Here is a 14,950-nt window from a genome sequence, read left to right on the forward strand (position 1 = left end):
GAGTTGAAAGTTTGCAAATTGGGGTTGAAAGTTTTTAAATCTGAGTTGAAAGTTTTTAAATCTTTCAATTCAAAATTTGAAAACTTTCAACTCGAATTTAAAAACTTTCAATTCAAATTTTGAAAACTTTTAAATCAAAATTTGAAAACTTTCAACTCAAATATGAAAACTTCCAACTTGAATTTGAAAGCTTCCAACTCGAATTTCAAAACTGTCAACTCGAAAATTCAACTTTGAAGGCAATTTTTTGAAAACTTTCAACAAAAATTTTAAAAATGTTCATCATATCTCTGAAACTTTTCAACTTAGCTATTTATATATTATTTTGATAATAAAATCTTTAATTAGATTAATCCATACGCTTAGCATGGTTATTAGCGTTAATGACACGTGATTATAGTGGCCCACGTGCGACGAGAAACAGAAAAAACGGAAACAAGAAGAAAAAAAAGGAGCGCCAGAAGCTACGGACTCGAAACGCGCGCGACTTGCTAATCCGGCGCGTCTGCGCGGATTAGCAATCCTGAAAGTAAAACGATAAGGTTACAGTACACACGAATCTTAAAGCCAACCCAACGGTCTAGAATTTCAAGATGCAACGTGGGATTTTCTGTCATAAATTGTGTAGCTAGTCCCAATAAATATGCGCTTACACAACACAGAGAAGAGAGACTCCAACAAAGCCAACCGACACATGCTAAATCAAATCCTCGGGTACACAAACTTGGCACGAAGCAATCGCTCGAACTCCTCCACATTTGCAGCCTCCATACACATGAGCACCCGCACGGCGGCGGCGTCCCCGCCGTCACCATCCGCTGCCCCGCCGTCCATCACGTAGAAGAACCCTCCGCGCAATGACTCCGCACGGGACATCGCCCATGGCTTCCCCCACCCGAAGTCCACCGCGTCGTACAGCGGAATGCCCAGCCAGCTCACCACCCGCAGCTCCGTCTCCGGCAGGCTGCCATTGTCCGGACGATCGGGCATCCCCGCCATCTCGTTGTAGTCGATCGCCGACCGCAGCATCTCGTCGTCGTTTAGGCGGCCAATCACGCCCTTAATTCGGGCGGCGATGGCGGCCAGCGTCCCCGATACGATGTCCTCCACCGCGGCGGCGGCGAACACCTCGACGAGCGCGTTGCCGAAGTAGCGGTCCGGGAGGGGTGGCCTCATGCGCCGGCGGATGTTCACGGGGAAGCGGACGAGCGTCTGGGAGCACAGCGGCAGCCGGCGTGCGACGCAGGCGCACTGCCACACAAGGGCGGTCACGGCGCTGAAGGTGCTCGCGCCGCCGCCGCAGATCCGCTTGAGGGTGGCGATCTGGTCGTTGGAGATGGAGAAGATCTTGGCGGAGATGAGGCCCGAGCCCGACGCCGACGGCGGACGGAGGTTTAGCTTGGGGCAGAACACGGAGGAGGCGTCAGGGTGGATGGCGAGCCGGGGGCGCGCGCGGAGGAGGGCGCGGTCGTGGCAGGGCAGCTCCACCACGGCGGCGTCGCCGTCCCGGCAGAAAGCAGCCCATGTTTGCAAGAAGTGGAACATGCTATGGCCGTCGACGGCGGCATGGTGCATCGCCGTCCCTAACACTATACCGCCCCATCTCAAGAAGGTCACCTGCAAGAAAAATAAATGCTGAAACCTACGTATTCTAACTTCGATCCAAGCAAATCAAATTGAATACTACTTCATTAGTTTCACAATGTAAGTCATTCTAACATTTCTCATGTTTATATTGATGTTAATAAATTTATATAGATATATATGTCTAGATTTATTAACATCAATATGAATATAGAAAATGCTAGAATCAATATATAAAATATATAAGTTATTCTAACATTTACCACGTTCGAATCTATATAGATATATATGTCTAGATTTATTAATATCAATATAAATATAAAAAATGCTAGAATGTCTTACATCGTAAAATGGAGAGAGTACCTTCGTTTTTAATAGATAATACTGTTAACGTTTAGATCATTTATTAAAAAAATATAATTATTATTTATTTTATTGTGAGTTATTTTATTACTAAAAGTATTTTAAGCATGATTTATATCTAATCCGTTTACACAAAATTTTTAAATAAAAAAAACAATCAGGTCCAAAATTAACGGCGTCATCAAGTAGGAACGAACTAGCGAAACGAAACACTGACCTGTACGGCGAGCACGGCAGACGGCGGCTCAGTACGGGGGATGAACAGCCTCTTCAACTCCGGCGACGGCTTGAGATCAGTCAAGATGTCATCGACGGCGAGCTCCGACCGAGCCACCGCAAAGAAGACGCCATCGGCGTTGCAGTCAATCTCGGGCCGGCCGTCGCCGCCGACGCGGAAGCGGCCGGCGAGGGGGTAGAAGGCCACCAGCGCCTTGGCCAGAGCCTCCTTGAGCCTGCCCACGTCGAAGAAGCCGCCGCCGCCGCCGGCGGCATCATGGCGGCGGCGGTAGAAGTGCACGAGCGGGGTGAGGGCTCCTCTGTTGGCCAAGACGATGTCGAGGGGAGAAAGCCAGAGGACATGCTTCGGCGTCTTCTCGCTGGGCACTACGAAGCAACACTCCATCTCTTGCGTCCCATGGCCGGCCATAGGTGAACTGAACTACTACTACTACTCATCGTCTTTATAGATAGTACTCCCTCCGTCCCATAATATAGCAATCTAGCACCGAACGAGACACTTTATAGTACAACGAATCCAGACATGTTTTTTTTCAGATTCGTTGTATTATAAAGTATCTTATATCTGTTAAATTTTTAGGAGAAAATTTATCGATAAATGTATTGGTGGTCCCTATACCCAACGGGAAATGCATACGTCATTTGAGATGTCAGCATTCAGTGGGCTGATTCAGTGGTTCAGCCCTTGCATGCAGATCTTTGACACCTACTCCGCAGGCAGGCCACGTGAAATCCAATCATTGCTTACGACAAAATCTGCCCTTATCTCTTTGGTCTCTATGAGGGCATCCACTGAAAAACGCACATAGTAGTATCATCAAGTGAACTATAGGTGGACTTAGGTACTCAGGCCCTGTTTAGTTCGCGAAAAGAAAATTTTTAGGTGTTATATATATCGAACGTTTGACCGAATGTCAGAAGAGATTTTTGACACGAATAAAAAAACTAATTTCATAACTCGCCTAGAAACCGCGAGATGAATCTTTTGAGTCTAATTAATCTATCATTAGCACATGTGGGTTACTGTAGCACTTATGATTAATCATGAACTGATTAGGCTCAAAAGATTCGTCTCGCTTTTTCCCCCTAACTGCGCAAATAGTTTTTATTTTATCTATATTTAATACTTCATGCATGTATCCAAAGATTCGATGTGATGTTTTTGGGAAAAACTTTTTGGAAACTAAACTGGGCCTCATTAGACACGCATCTTTCAATGGAGGGTACTCCAACCAGCCCTAACCAGCCCTACCAAATCTAAGGTAACAGTGGAGGTATTCTAGTCCACAACGGTCGTGCTCTAGCCCACGAAGCCACATGTATGTTTTTCCTTCCCTACCCCTAGCCCACCGACTGCCCAGCTTCTCCCTCATCATCCCTTTTTGTTTGCTGCTCCGACCCCATCGTCGCCCCTCCACCCGTCGCCTCCGGTTCCTCCTCCTGCTTATCTCTCTCTCCGTTCGTCGTTGACCCAATTGTCACCACCCGCCCCTTCACCCGTCTCCGCCTGCCCCTCCTTCCGCTCCTCTCTCTCTCCCTTGTCGTTGTTGACGAAGCTCCTCTTCACCGCCTCTCTCTCCTAGATCTAGCACGCCGGCAGCCAGATCTAGTGGGCCAGCGCCGTCCCCAGGTCGCCACCGCCTCTCTCTCCCACTGCCCATTGTTGTCCATCATGCTGGAAGCTGGATCTAGTGGGCTGCGTCGTCCCCAGCTCGTCGCCACTTCTCTCTCCCACCGCCCGTCGCCGTCCACGACACAAGCTAGATCTCCCCACCACGTCGCCGACTCGTTCCATGGAGCTCCACCACCCTGCCGTCTCCAACTCCTCCCCACCGCACCGCCGGCTCGGAGCTTCACCACCGTGCCGTCTACTCCGGCTCCTCCCCACGGATGAGACCGAGGGTAGAAGGAGAAAATGCATGTGCCGGAACAAGGACCATGGCTCACAGCTCCACGAAAAGGAGCGGAGGAGCACAGGGAGGCGCGTGCCTCGCAGAGGAGTCACGACCTTCTGCTGGGAGATGGCTCCGGCCGGAAAAGCGACGTTTGCTCGATGGGGTGAACAGGGCTATGCTCCAGGGACATGTATTGGGGATGGCCTGAGTGCTCACAGTACATCGTTTCCAAAGGCAGATTTTTTCCGAGACATTTAACCATTTGCCACTTTTAAGATATGGTGATTAAGGATTTGCCACTCGTTGTCTATGATATGTGGCCCCTCATGTGTCTATGACATGTGGGTTTAGTGGCAAATCCTTTAGAAGCACTAGTAAAAATAGTAAAAGTGGTAAATAGTTAATTATTCCGATTTTTCATGTCTAGGCTATTCTTTCGTACTTTACTTTCCCTTAATTTTCTTCGTACTAGGCATCTGGTCTTGCGCTTATCTTCGTAACTCTCAAGCAACACTCGATCTCTTGGGTCCCATGGCCGGCCCCCGGCCATAGGTGAACTACTCTTCGTCTTGATCATGAGCGAAAAAACACTCTTGGCAGCATGCATCGACCGATGCAATTCACATGCATGCAGTATACGTAGAACCTGGGCTTTTTGAGGAGCTACTGTGGTAATTAAACACCCGTTGGAGGGGTCCCTGCAGGGTTTCAAATCTCTCACTATAGCTGCCCTATCTTATGTAATTATTTGAGAAGGATTCTAATTATTTGTTCTCATATATAATTTAGCTGCTATAGTTTTATTTAGCCCGCTATAGCTGTTTGAGGAGCTATCCGCTAAATGTTTTAGCCCGCTATTTAAAACATTGGGTCCCTGCCGTCCGTGTCCGTTTGTTGGAGGAGGTTAGGGAGGTGTTGTCGGTTCTGCAAGGAGAGGGGAACAAGGAGCGACGCCAGGAAGAGGACTAGAGGAGGGCTCGAGTTAGGGGCTGGGGTGTGGATGGGCGACACCAGAAGGACGACATTGAGGGCGACGCCAGAGGTAGACAATGGAGTCGGGGGCGATGCCACTGGCAAAGGGCCGCAGCATCAGCGAAGGACAGCGCCGAGGGTGAGCGGTGAAGGACGACGGCGACAGAGGCATGGATGGGAGCGAGATTTTTCTGGTCTCGAGGGAGAGATAGACAGCCCAGCAGGTGGTGTGATTAATGTGTTTTTTTCGGGAGTAGCTATGTTTGTGGCGCCATATTTTTTACCAAAAATTAGTCGGTATGTATTTACATTGTAAGTCCCTAAATTACATATGTAATTTTAGTGTATTTACAATGTAAGTTCTAAAATTACATATGTAAATCCTAAAATTACATACTAATTGCATATATAAGTGGTGTGTAAGTGGGGTGTAACTACCATGTAAATTTATAAATTTAAATCTTACATTGTAAAAGATAAAATGCAAAAGCATATGCAGTCCTAACGTTCTAGCTAGGAGATGATCAAGAGAAGAAATCGAACGGTCCGAACAGGCACAGCCGAAGACGTTTAGCGATCAGACGGATAGCAAAGCCGACTGAGATCAGCCCCAAAAAGTGTCGACATCTTTTTAGCAAGTCCGTTTTTTTCTAAGAATGATACTTTTCGCGATTACAGTGCAGTCCTCAAAAACAAATTTTTTTCTTCGCATTGTATTTTCATAAATATAAAGATTTTTATGTAAACTTTATAATCGTGAGATAAATCTTTTGAGCTTAATTAGTCCATGATTAGCCATAAAGTGCTACTTACTACCCACGTGTGCTAATGACGGCTTAATTAGGCTCAAAAGATTCGTCTCCTAGTTTTCAGGCGAGTTATGAAATTAGTTTTTTTCATTCGTGTCCGAAAACCCCCTCTAACATCCAATCAAACATCTGATGTGACACCAAAAATTTTCTTTTTGCAAATTAAACAGGGCCTTAACACGAGAAGACATAGACATAAAGAAAAAAAGACGTGTCGCCACTCTGAGTAGCCAGAAAAAAATTTTAAAAACTGTGAAAAGAGATGAGGGTAGAGGGGTTATCAGCTGATGATTATGTTATTTCCACGAGATTAGTATTTTATTTCCACGGGTTAGATAAGATAACAGATCTCTTCTGTTAGGTATATATGAATCAGGCCAGCCTAGGGAATGAGTACGTAGGCAGTGCGGCAATAGTGTGAGCTAGCAAGCAGGAGGAAGTTGATGAAATAGGGATCAAATGAAATGGATAATCTACTTGACACGATATATTAATATTTAAAAAACAAACTTAGCATATATCTTAACATCATGATCATATAATCAATACAATGCAGTAGGAAAAAGTCTTTTGAGAAATCGTACTGTTAGTGTGGCAAGCCACCAGTTTAAGGAACCTTCTAATCCTCCACTCAAAATGAAAAAAAGAACCTGCTAATATTGATATTTGAGTGCACCTACAACTTGAGTATCCTGTGAGAACTGAAACAACCAACAATAATTTGTAAAGGTATGAGATTAATTCAACATAACTCCTGATACAACAAATATTTTTGCACAACACAACAGCATGGCATACTATCTGGCATTGACAGATGCAGAACATATTTTCGTCTAATTTTACAAAAAGGGGGGTCGTTAAGCATCATAACAAAGTGTCTGGCTCCGGATGATCATTCTAAGAACTCTTCGGGCGAAACTTCCAGACACGGATGTAGTTTTCGCCATGTGTGGTCACAATTTTCTTCATGCCTACTGCCAGGCAAGTGATCTGAGGGCGCAGGCGTGTGGGGATGTTGTCAAGCCGCGCATTTGGAGCAACCTGGCGGACGCTTTTCTTTTCGACTTGCTGATGGGAACTGGATGCTGCTGGGCGGTCTGCATTAACTATGAAACTTCGGATGGTTTCACCGGTTCTTTGGCATATCAAGCGAAGCACACCGTCAATACCGCCGACTGCCAGTGTTGCTGTGTCACCTGGCAAGTGATGTGCGCTGTAGATGACATTTGGGCTAACTCTCTTTTCCCAGAGAGGCCTCAGGGTCCTGAGCACGAATAACAGAGAATATAAGTATGGCTCTAATGGAGATCACAGCTATGACTTACTGTGGTACACCATTAGCAGTTTAGTACTATAAGTGTGCCAATATTCTTGCCATGCACGAACTAAAAGCAATGTAAAATAATTACAGACTCCATAAGCATCACGAAAGTGAAAATGAGAAAAGATTCTAAAAATGATAAACTTCATAGTATATTTCAAAAGATAACTTAATAATTGTCAGTTGTTCTAGAATGTTAAAGTAATCTGAACTCTTTAACTAATCTCTTCTGTGATAAATAATGACAGGTAGGATGTAAACTAATACTTGTAAACTAATAGAAGTTTTGCACACACATACTCCTGAAAGATCATGGCAGGTATGGACTATGGAGTACAGACAAAGGCAAATGGTTTATATAGGCCATGCATCTCTCTATTCAAGTTCACTCTACTGAAAGTCTCAAACTAAATAAAATGTTTAAAAAACAATACTTCAATGTTCATGATTTGTTCTATAACTCCAGAGGAGAGAGCTTCAGTTATTACACAGACCAGACAGCTCAATGATAGTAAATTACTAAATTCTATCATCTTACGATACCGACCTCAAGTCCCAGCAGTGCGCATAACCAGCAGATGAGCCCGCGAATATCAAATGGCCACTTGTGCTGAATGACAAGCATCTTATTGCTGAAATCATTAGAAAACATGAAATTAGCTTAGTATTGATTAAGCTCACAGCACTAAATATCTAACATACTGAAATGGATCATCATTGGTGCCTTTTATTTACAAAGATTTAACAAGGACAAATACTGCCAGTAAAATCTTAGATATAGTTCTTCATCGAACTGAGACGAGATTATAAGGCATGATTTTTATAAAGAACAACATAACTAAAGAAATTGCCAAACAAGAAAAAAAGAGTTGGATAAGATTGTCACTCAGCATCCTGCCATTTTTCTAGAACAATGCTATTCTTTTTAATGGAAGCCAACCTTTTAGAGGGAAGAAAGGGGACACTGCATAACCATGCATTAACTTAATATGCAAGTCATCATTTCTGTTCAAACTTCTGTTGAACAAGCATTATGCTGCAGGTGTATTATTCTCTTTATGGTAAATGAAAATGTTTTTTGTCATGGTATGTCAATTCATTTGGACTTTTTTTTTTTGAAACTGATACATTTGAACATTTTCAACATGGAAAGAGATGAAGAGACCAAGAACATCCCCAATCCCCATCAATCATCAGCAATTGGCAGTCCATCATGCTTATTCAGGATCAGCTGAGGGGTTGGTTACCTGTTGGTGCAAAAGCTGATTTCAGAACACCTAACTTTTGTCCAGAGGTTTGATCTGCAATAGCTACATTTCCAAATGTAGAACCAGCAGCAATGAGCTGGTCATCTGTTATTGTCAAGCATGTCAAGGGAGAAGAGTGAAGCCTGTATAACACAGTTAAATAGGCATCAGCTGCAGGACATACTAATATAGAATGCAGAACTGTACATCACAGGGGCAAAATTGTCTCTTTTTTTCTGCATTTGTAATTATTAATCCTTCAAAAATTTCTTAAATATGTACACTATGTCATTCTCAAAGATCAATTGTATCCAAATAAGTGTTGCTTCTCAACTTTTCTGCATCCACTAGAGGCCCATATAAATATCAAATTAGATACACCTTTAGAAGGAAGATTCTAAACCTCAGCACAATCTCATTTGACTTTAAAACTATGTAAAACATTCAAGGGGAAAAAACTTCATGAGGTGCAGACATGCATTGATAAACAAGACGAAATTATACCAGCTGAAATGGTTATTAGGTAAGGTTATATACTTATATCAAATTATATAATTCCTCAGAAGTGAACTAAAGCTTATATTGCAGTTTGATGATAAGAATCAAACAACTGAAAGGAACCGTATTCATATGTTATGTTTCTGTGTACTCACCGGTAGATGCTTGAGCAACTCCTGCTGTACATATCATATACAAATGCTCTACCATCCTCACAACCAATTATAACCTCTGGATCGGCATAACTGTGGAAAGTGGAAACAAATGAGCATTGGGGGTTAAAGCTAACAAAATCTTTATCATAAAACGTTTGGACAGCACACGACCCTACGCAATAATCCTGTGCCTCTGAGATTACATGCTTTCATGAGCAATTCAGTAATTTCAGTAGTATATGTAACATCTAACTTTTCATTTGTTCGAAACAAAAGGCATGTCATTTTACAAACTTAAAGCATGTTCCTCACCTCATACATAAGCCACGGTTGAATGAGGCTCCACGAGATTGAAAAATACTTCTCGGCTCACTACGTCTCCATATGCAAAGCTGGGAGCTAGTCAAACCTACAATCTTCACAGAGGATTGGAATTTTATAACATGTAAATAATAAGTCTATAGATATGGTGTGGTTCATAACTTAAATCAAAGTTGTTTGAACCTGGTTTACTGCATCTCCATGATGAATAGAAAAGTTTATACAATATACAACTATTAGAATCACCAATTCAGCCAATGTTATTAAGCTGAAGATGATAATATAGAACATCCAAGACTACTTATGTGCAACCTAATGCACATAATGGTAAAAATCCCAACCTACAAAGATTTCCAGGACAAAGCACAGCTGGTGTTTCTAATGAGACCATAACCATCTCCAGTTTTATATGCACACCATTTTCCCATATGTTGACCACTATCGTGGGGGGGAAAAATGCACCTACAAGAGTCAGCAACTAAGCAATCATTCTCATTATGCTTGTTGAATCTCACTAATATATAATCGAATTGCTTCAAATGTTATATTAATAATACTTGTAAGGATCAATAGCATAAATAGTCTATTTTGCAGTTTCCATTCACATTCGAAAAAGAAACATAGCACTAAGGCAAAGGAGATCAAATGCTTATATCTGCACAAATAAGATGTTTAAATATGTGGCTGGAGCTTCTGACATATAGGTGAGCTACTACAAATAGGCCTTCTTGTACATAGTTACAGAACACTTGGAATTTCATATGGAACTTTTACTGAAGCAAGAATCAATTATAGCCCTTCCTGTCAAATGCATAAGGACAAAGCTAGTAGCAGCTAGAAATTAAGAACAGAAGTACTGAAAGCTACCAACATCGATTACCTTATTTTCATCAAAATCAAAGTTGACCAGCATTTTAGAACTTGGAACAATGTACTCATTCATGTATTTGCAACTTTCAGCAGACCAAAGTCGGAGAGTCTGGCAAAAATCAAATGCCAAGATGATCAGCATGATTATAAGATCTGTGACGGTATTAAACAAAATTAAAAAAAAAAGCAGTAAGCACTAAAAATCTTCAATCATGCTTTCAATTATCTAAAAACTTCGCAATGTACTCAGGCAGCCATGGTTTCCACAATCATGTCATGTCATGTTTCATCTGGCATTCTGCACTACTATAGCATCACCTGAATAGCGAGAGTGGAAGGCCATTGACCATACCCCTATTTTTTAAAAAACAAATATAAATATAACTTTTTTTTTGTATACTACATCACTACATTTCTTTTTGCTAAAAGGACCTACCAAAAAGGTCTAAAGCACAAAAATTATTATTGTACTAGTACAAACATTAATTATTTGTGCCTGTTACATCTTACTTTTTTATTTCAAAAAACAGCCATTTCACATTGATGAAGGATAATAAGAACGGCACATGATGCAAGGCTCACCTTATCTCCAACTCCAGTTAAGATTGAACCACTCTTCATGCGGCATATGGTGGCCCTGAAACAAGAAATAGAAAACTGAAAGAAAAAAATGTGGATATTGAGCCACAATCCCAACAGTGCAGCTCCAGAAAAGAAGATACTTGATCAAATCGAACAATATGAAAAAACTAAAAAGAAAATGTTTGAGAACACGAGAACTCTTTTAGTTGATATAACTAATTCACTATGCACAAGAAACAGCCTAAATACAGAAGCTCAGCATAGTACAGGGCTACAGGCTTACTGGTTAGGATGACCAATCCACTGATAAACTTCAGCAGGACCTCTAGAGAAAGACGATGCATGTTCATCAAGTGCAAGCTCCTTGAAGTAACTCTTTATTGAAGTATTAGACCCTGAACTTCTTGCTTGTGGATTCCTCTTGTAATATAGATCCCTCATCAGATGAGCTGTGTCAATAACTCTATTCCTATAAACCAAGCAGAGTAGAATAAGTACGTACAAATTTTAATAACAACTGATAAATTGCTTGGTAACTTTGGAATTTTCACAAGGAAGATCTGGCGGCATAGACGAGAAACATGCATGAATAAAATTACCAAATGAAACTAAAATGATTAGCACCATAAATGTATTTGTCAGTATGGAAAATGGTAGCTGGAAACCAGAATAACACTGAATCACTGAATTAATAGTCAAGTCACGAACTACTGGACAGAGTATGAATAATATCCAAACTAAAATGATTAGCAGCATAATTGGCATAGTTGTCAGGACAGAAAATGGTAGCTGGAAACCAGAAACAGCGCTAATTTAGCAGTCAAGTCACAAACCACTGGACAGAGTATGAATATCCAAAGAAGAAACACACAACACTGATTAGCTCCCCAGAGGTACATGGTTAAGATGCAGATAACAAACAAATGAGAGGTTAAATGCATCTTCAACAAATGTTACCATGACGAAAACTCATCAATTTGACTAGTCATTCAGTGTTCTAAGCAACAGTTACTTTGAAGCATATATATATACCATTTAAGGAAAAAAGGAAAACCGCAGACCCGGAGTATTGGGACATGCTTCATAGTTATCCACTTATCCTGCAACCTCTAGGCATAAAATCCAGGCAGCAGAGTTCAATGCAATGCGACAGCAGAGTAGTAATTGAGGCTATTTCTTCTAATCTCGTAGTAGTAGATACCTGCCGTATTGTACTGTAAATTAGAGCAAAAAATAAACATCCCCAGCGAAACCCAAACACAAACACACAGCGTGCGTGGTAGCAGTAGGAGGGGGAACATGGGAGTGAGGAGGGGAGAGGAGACGATTCGCGCGGCGGATGGGACGAACCATGAGTTGCAGACGGTGGAGCAGCGGGCGAGGTCGAAGTGGTCGTCGAGGCGGGAGAAGACGGAGCGGAGGGTGTCGTCGTTCAGCGCCTGCGCCGTCGACCCCGACCCGCCGCCGCCGCCGCCGGGGCCCCTGCGGCGCTTCAATCCCGCGCTCCCGCTCCGTCCCCGGCTGCTGCTCGTCTCCATGGCCGAACCCCTCTCTCTCTCTCTCTCTCTCTCTCTCTCTCCCGATCTCTCTGGAGGCGCCGCCGTTTGCTCGTTGGTTTCACGGTGGCCGGTGGCCGGTGGCCGGCGGCGACTATTCGGTCCTTCCGCCGATTGTGTGGTGGATAACGGCGTGTTGACCCAGCAAAGTCCCGAGTCGATCTGGCCCAATGGCCCATTACACTGACAACTAACTCGGTACATTTAGGCCCATCAAATTTTGGATCGCTCCATGGTAGTAACCCAACTCGGCCCAACTTAATTTTGAATATGTACCATGTCAGCTATCGAACATAACCACCCGAATTTTGTAGGGAAAAGTGCACTTTACAGATTATAATTCGTAGCCCTCAATCACAAAACCTGGTATAGCGTGTCCCCTAACTTTTAAAATAAGTGACATATGAATCTCTTGGCAGTTTTAGACGATGGTTTCATTCTAAGTGACATCCAGATGGTATTTTGACTTTGTCATCATTAACGTGGCATGTGCATAGCATTTATAATAATTAATAAAAGAACAGTGTGATCCACATGTCAATGGCATCACCCCTTATTCCTCATCTGCCTCCTTTGTCTCTCTCGCGATCCTCATCTCTTCTTCTTTGGCAACGTCGGCATGGGAAAGGGAGCAGCGGTCACAAGAGAGAGGAGAAGGTTGAGGCCATTGCAGTGGCAAGAGAAAGACAGTTGAAGGTAGAGCAGTGGCGCATCTGCCACGACCTATAGCAATCACTGCGGTGTAGCCTCTGTAACGTGGCCGCAGGGTTCTCCTTTCCTTCGCCGGTGCAGCAAATTAAACGACGAGTTGGATGAGGAGGTGAAGAACCTCCATGAATTGATCCGTTGACTCGCTCATTCCTGCCGGTTCCCCTCAACGCTCTCCCATGTTAATGCGCCGAGCAACGCACTGACTCTGGTTTTGGGTACAGCTACAAATGTGTGAGGATGATGGGGAGTTCCTAAAGGTTGCATGCCGCAAGTTGGAGTCGATGGTTATGCAACTATTTGCCAATTATGGATGGAGGTTCACAAATATATTTCAATAAATGTGTTCTCCTTATTTTGGCTTGGTTTCCTCTGTTTTTGTTTGGTGTGTCCTATTTAGCCGAACTATGCTCTTTTCTGGATTGCTACAATGTAATAATTGGCTGTAGCTCTTTTTGAGCAAAGGCTGGGATGTTAAATTCCATTATCTAAAAAAAATGTTAATGCGCCGAGCAAAATGATATGGGGAAGAGAGGATGTAGAGGAAGAAGGGATGATATCAATGATATGTGGGTCCCATTGATTTTTTTTTAATGATGCTATGTAGACACCACGTAGGACGATACCGTCTTCCAAACCGCTGAGAAACTTGATTTACACTGGTTTTAAAAATTAGAGGATGTTAAATACCTGTTTTACGGTTAAGAGACCTAATCACCTAAAGTGGACTTTTTCTAATTTTGTAACGTCATGATTGGTGTCGATCCAACTCGGGCCAACTGAATCTTGATCTGCTGTTCAGTGAGACATAGTGATAGTGAGTAGTGACGGCCAACACGTCAGCGGTGGTTGATGCGTTACGGCCCGACCAATATGGCGAGTGGCGATACCTGCAGCGGCTGATAGATCGGTGAGGCCAACGCCGCTACCAAGAAAAGCTGGCTCCTGCACTAACCTAACAAGTTCAGGTAGAGAGAAAAACATTTCTCTCTATATTTTTGCAGTTAACTTAAATTGGTGTTGTAATGAATAGTATGATTATATTGCTTGTTTATTTATATGGTTGATTCATGCGCGGTTTGGAATTTTGTGGTGCTGACTCTTGCATGTAATTCAAAGAAGAGTAGAGTGCGGTTTGGAATACTGATCGCCAGTTTGACCATGCAGATGTCACCGGTTTGGCCAAAAGAAGATCAGATGGTCTGACCGCCCTTCGCCTTGCTGTCACCTGCCACCGCCTTCGGTCCAACCGCTGTGGTGCCATCAGTCTGACTACCGGCATCCTGCCGGTGTGAGACTGCCACCATAAAAACATTAATTGAAGACCTTTTAAAAGTAGATTGAACTTTATTACTTTTATTTGTGTTAACAAAATATAACAACATTACTCCTCACGCTACAAAATATAACAACATTACTCCTCACGCTACAAAATATAACAACATTACTCCTCACACTAAATTCGACTAAACTCGAAATTCTAACTTTTCTCTAAACTTAATTTTCACAAAATCCATACCGGTAGGCCTCAACCCTCTCACTATTTATGTCCGAGGTTGGTAGCCTAAAATCACGAATCTAACTTGTACAAGATGTTTTAATCCACTAGGAAACTTTCCCGTATAAAAAACAAATTTATTTCATCATTCGAATTCTAATCTTTCCAAATTTGGACTCCTTTCAAAATTGACTTTTTTTTCCATATGCGCACGATCTCCCATCAATATGTCGTATGAAATCTCCATCAATAATTTGCATTGTTCTTTATCCTAAGCATACCGCATGATATCTCGACTGATCGGGCGTCATCTTATCTCAACTTGACTTCCAAT

The 14,950-nt window shown here is 42.6% G+C and overlaps 2 protein-coding genes across 2 annotated transcripts; both read right to left on the reverse strand.

Annotated features, from left to right (window-relative positions):
• Positions 1-561: 561 nt before the first annotated feature.
• On the reverse strand, positions 562-2,845 carry LOC4349948 (hydroxycinnamoyltransferase 4-like). The gene is made up of 2 exons (XM_015762073.3): positions 2,165-2,845; positions 562-1,617 (listed from the first exon to the last, which is right to left on the reverse strand). The coding sequence occupies exons 1-2, from the start codon at positions 2,591-2,593 to the stop codon at positions 703-705; spliced, it is 1,344 nt and encodes a 447-aa protein (XP_015617559.1). The 5' UTR covers positions 2,594-2,845; the 3' UTR covers positions 562-702.
• Positions 2,846-6,497: 3,652 nt separating this feature from the next.
• Positions 6,498-12,530, reverse strand: LOC4349949 (F-box/WD-40 repeat-containing protein At3g52030). The gene is made up of 9 exons (XM_015762074.3): positions 12,205-12,530; positions 11,138-11,323; positions 10,855-10,909; positions 10,283-10,381; positions 9,394-9,497; positions 9,082-9,171; positions 8,429-8,571; positions 7,729-7,813; positions 6,498-7,124 (listed from the first exon to the last, which is right to left on the reverse strand). Exons 1-9 carry the CDS (start codon positions 12,390-12,392, stop codon positions 6,758-6,760), a joined length of 1,317 nt encoding a protein of 438 aa, XP_015617560.1. The 5' UTR covers positions 12,393-12,530; the 3' UTR covers positions 6,498-6,757.
• Between the last annotated feature and the right edge of the window lie 2,420 nt (positions 12,531-14,950).

Source organism: Oryza sativa, chromosome 11, assembly GCF_034140825.1.
Source record: "Oryza sativa Japonica Group chromosome 11, ASM3414082v1".
Classification (NCBI taxonomy): Eukaryota; Viridiplantae; Streptophyta; class Magnoliopsida; order Poales; family Poaceae; genus Oryza; species Oryza sativa.

Excerpts from the sequence above, each read along its gene's own strand:
- LOC4349948 (XM_015762073.3), bottom strand. The coding sequence starts at position 2,593 with ATGGCCGGCCATGGGACGCAAGAGATGGAGTGTTGCTTCGTAGTGCCC. Across the intron at positions 1,618-2,164 it reads CTGCCGTGCTCGCCGTACAG|GTGACCTTCTTGAGATGGGG; the intron begins GTCAGTGTTTCG and ends TTTTTCTTGCAG.
- LOC4349949 (XM_015762074.3), bottom strand. The coding sequence starts at position 12,392 with ATGGAGACGAGCAGCAGCCGGGGACGGAGCGGGAGCGCGGGATTGAAG. Across the intron at positions 11,324-12,204 it reads TCCACCGTCTGCAACTCATG|GAATAGAGTTATTGACACAG; the intron begins GTTCGTCCCATC and ends CTTGGTTTATAG. Across the intron at positions 9,172-9,393 it reads AACCGTGGCTTATGTATGAG|TTATGCCGATCCAGAGGTTA; the intron begins GTGAGGAACATG and ends CACTTTCCACAG.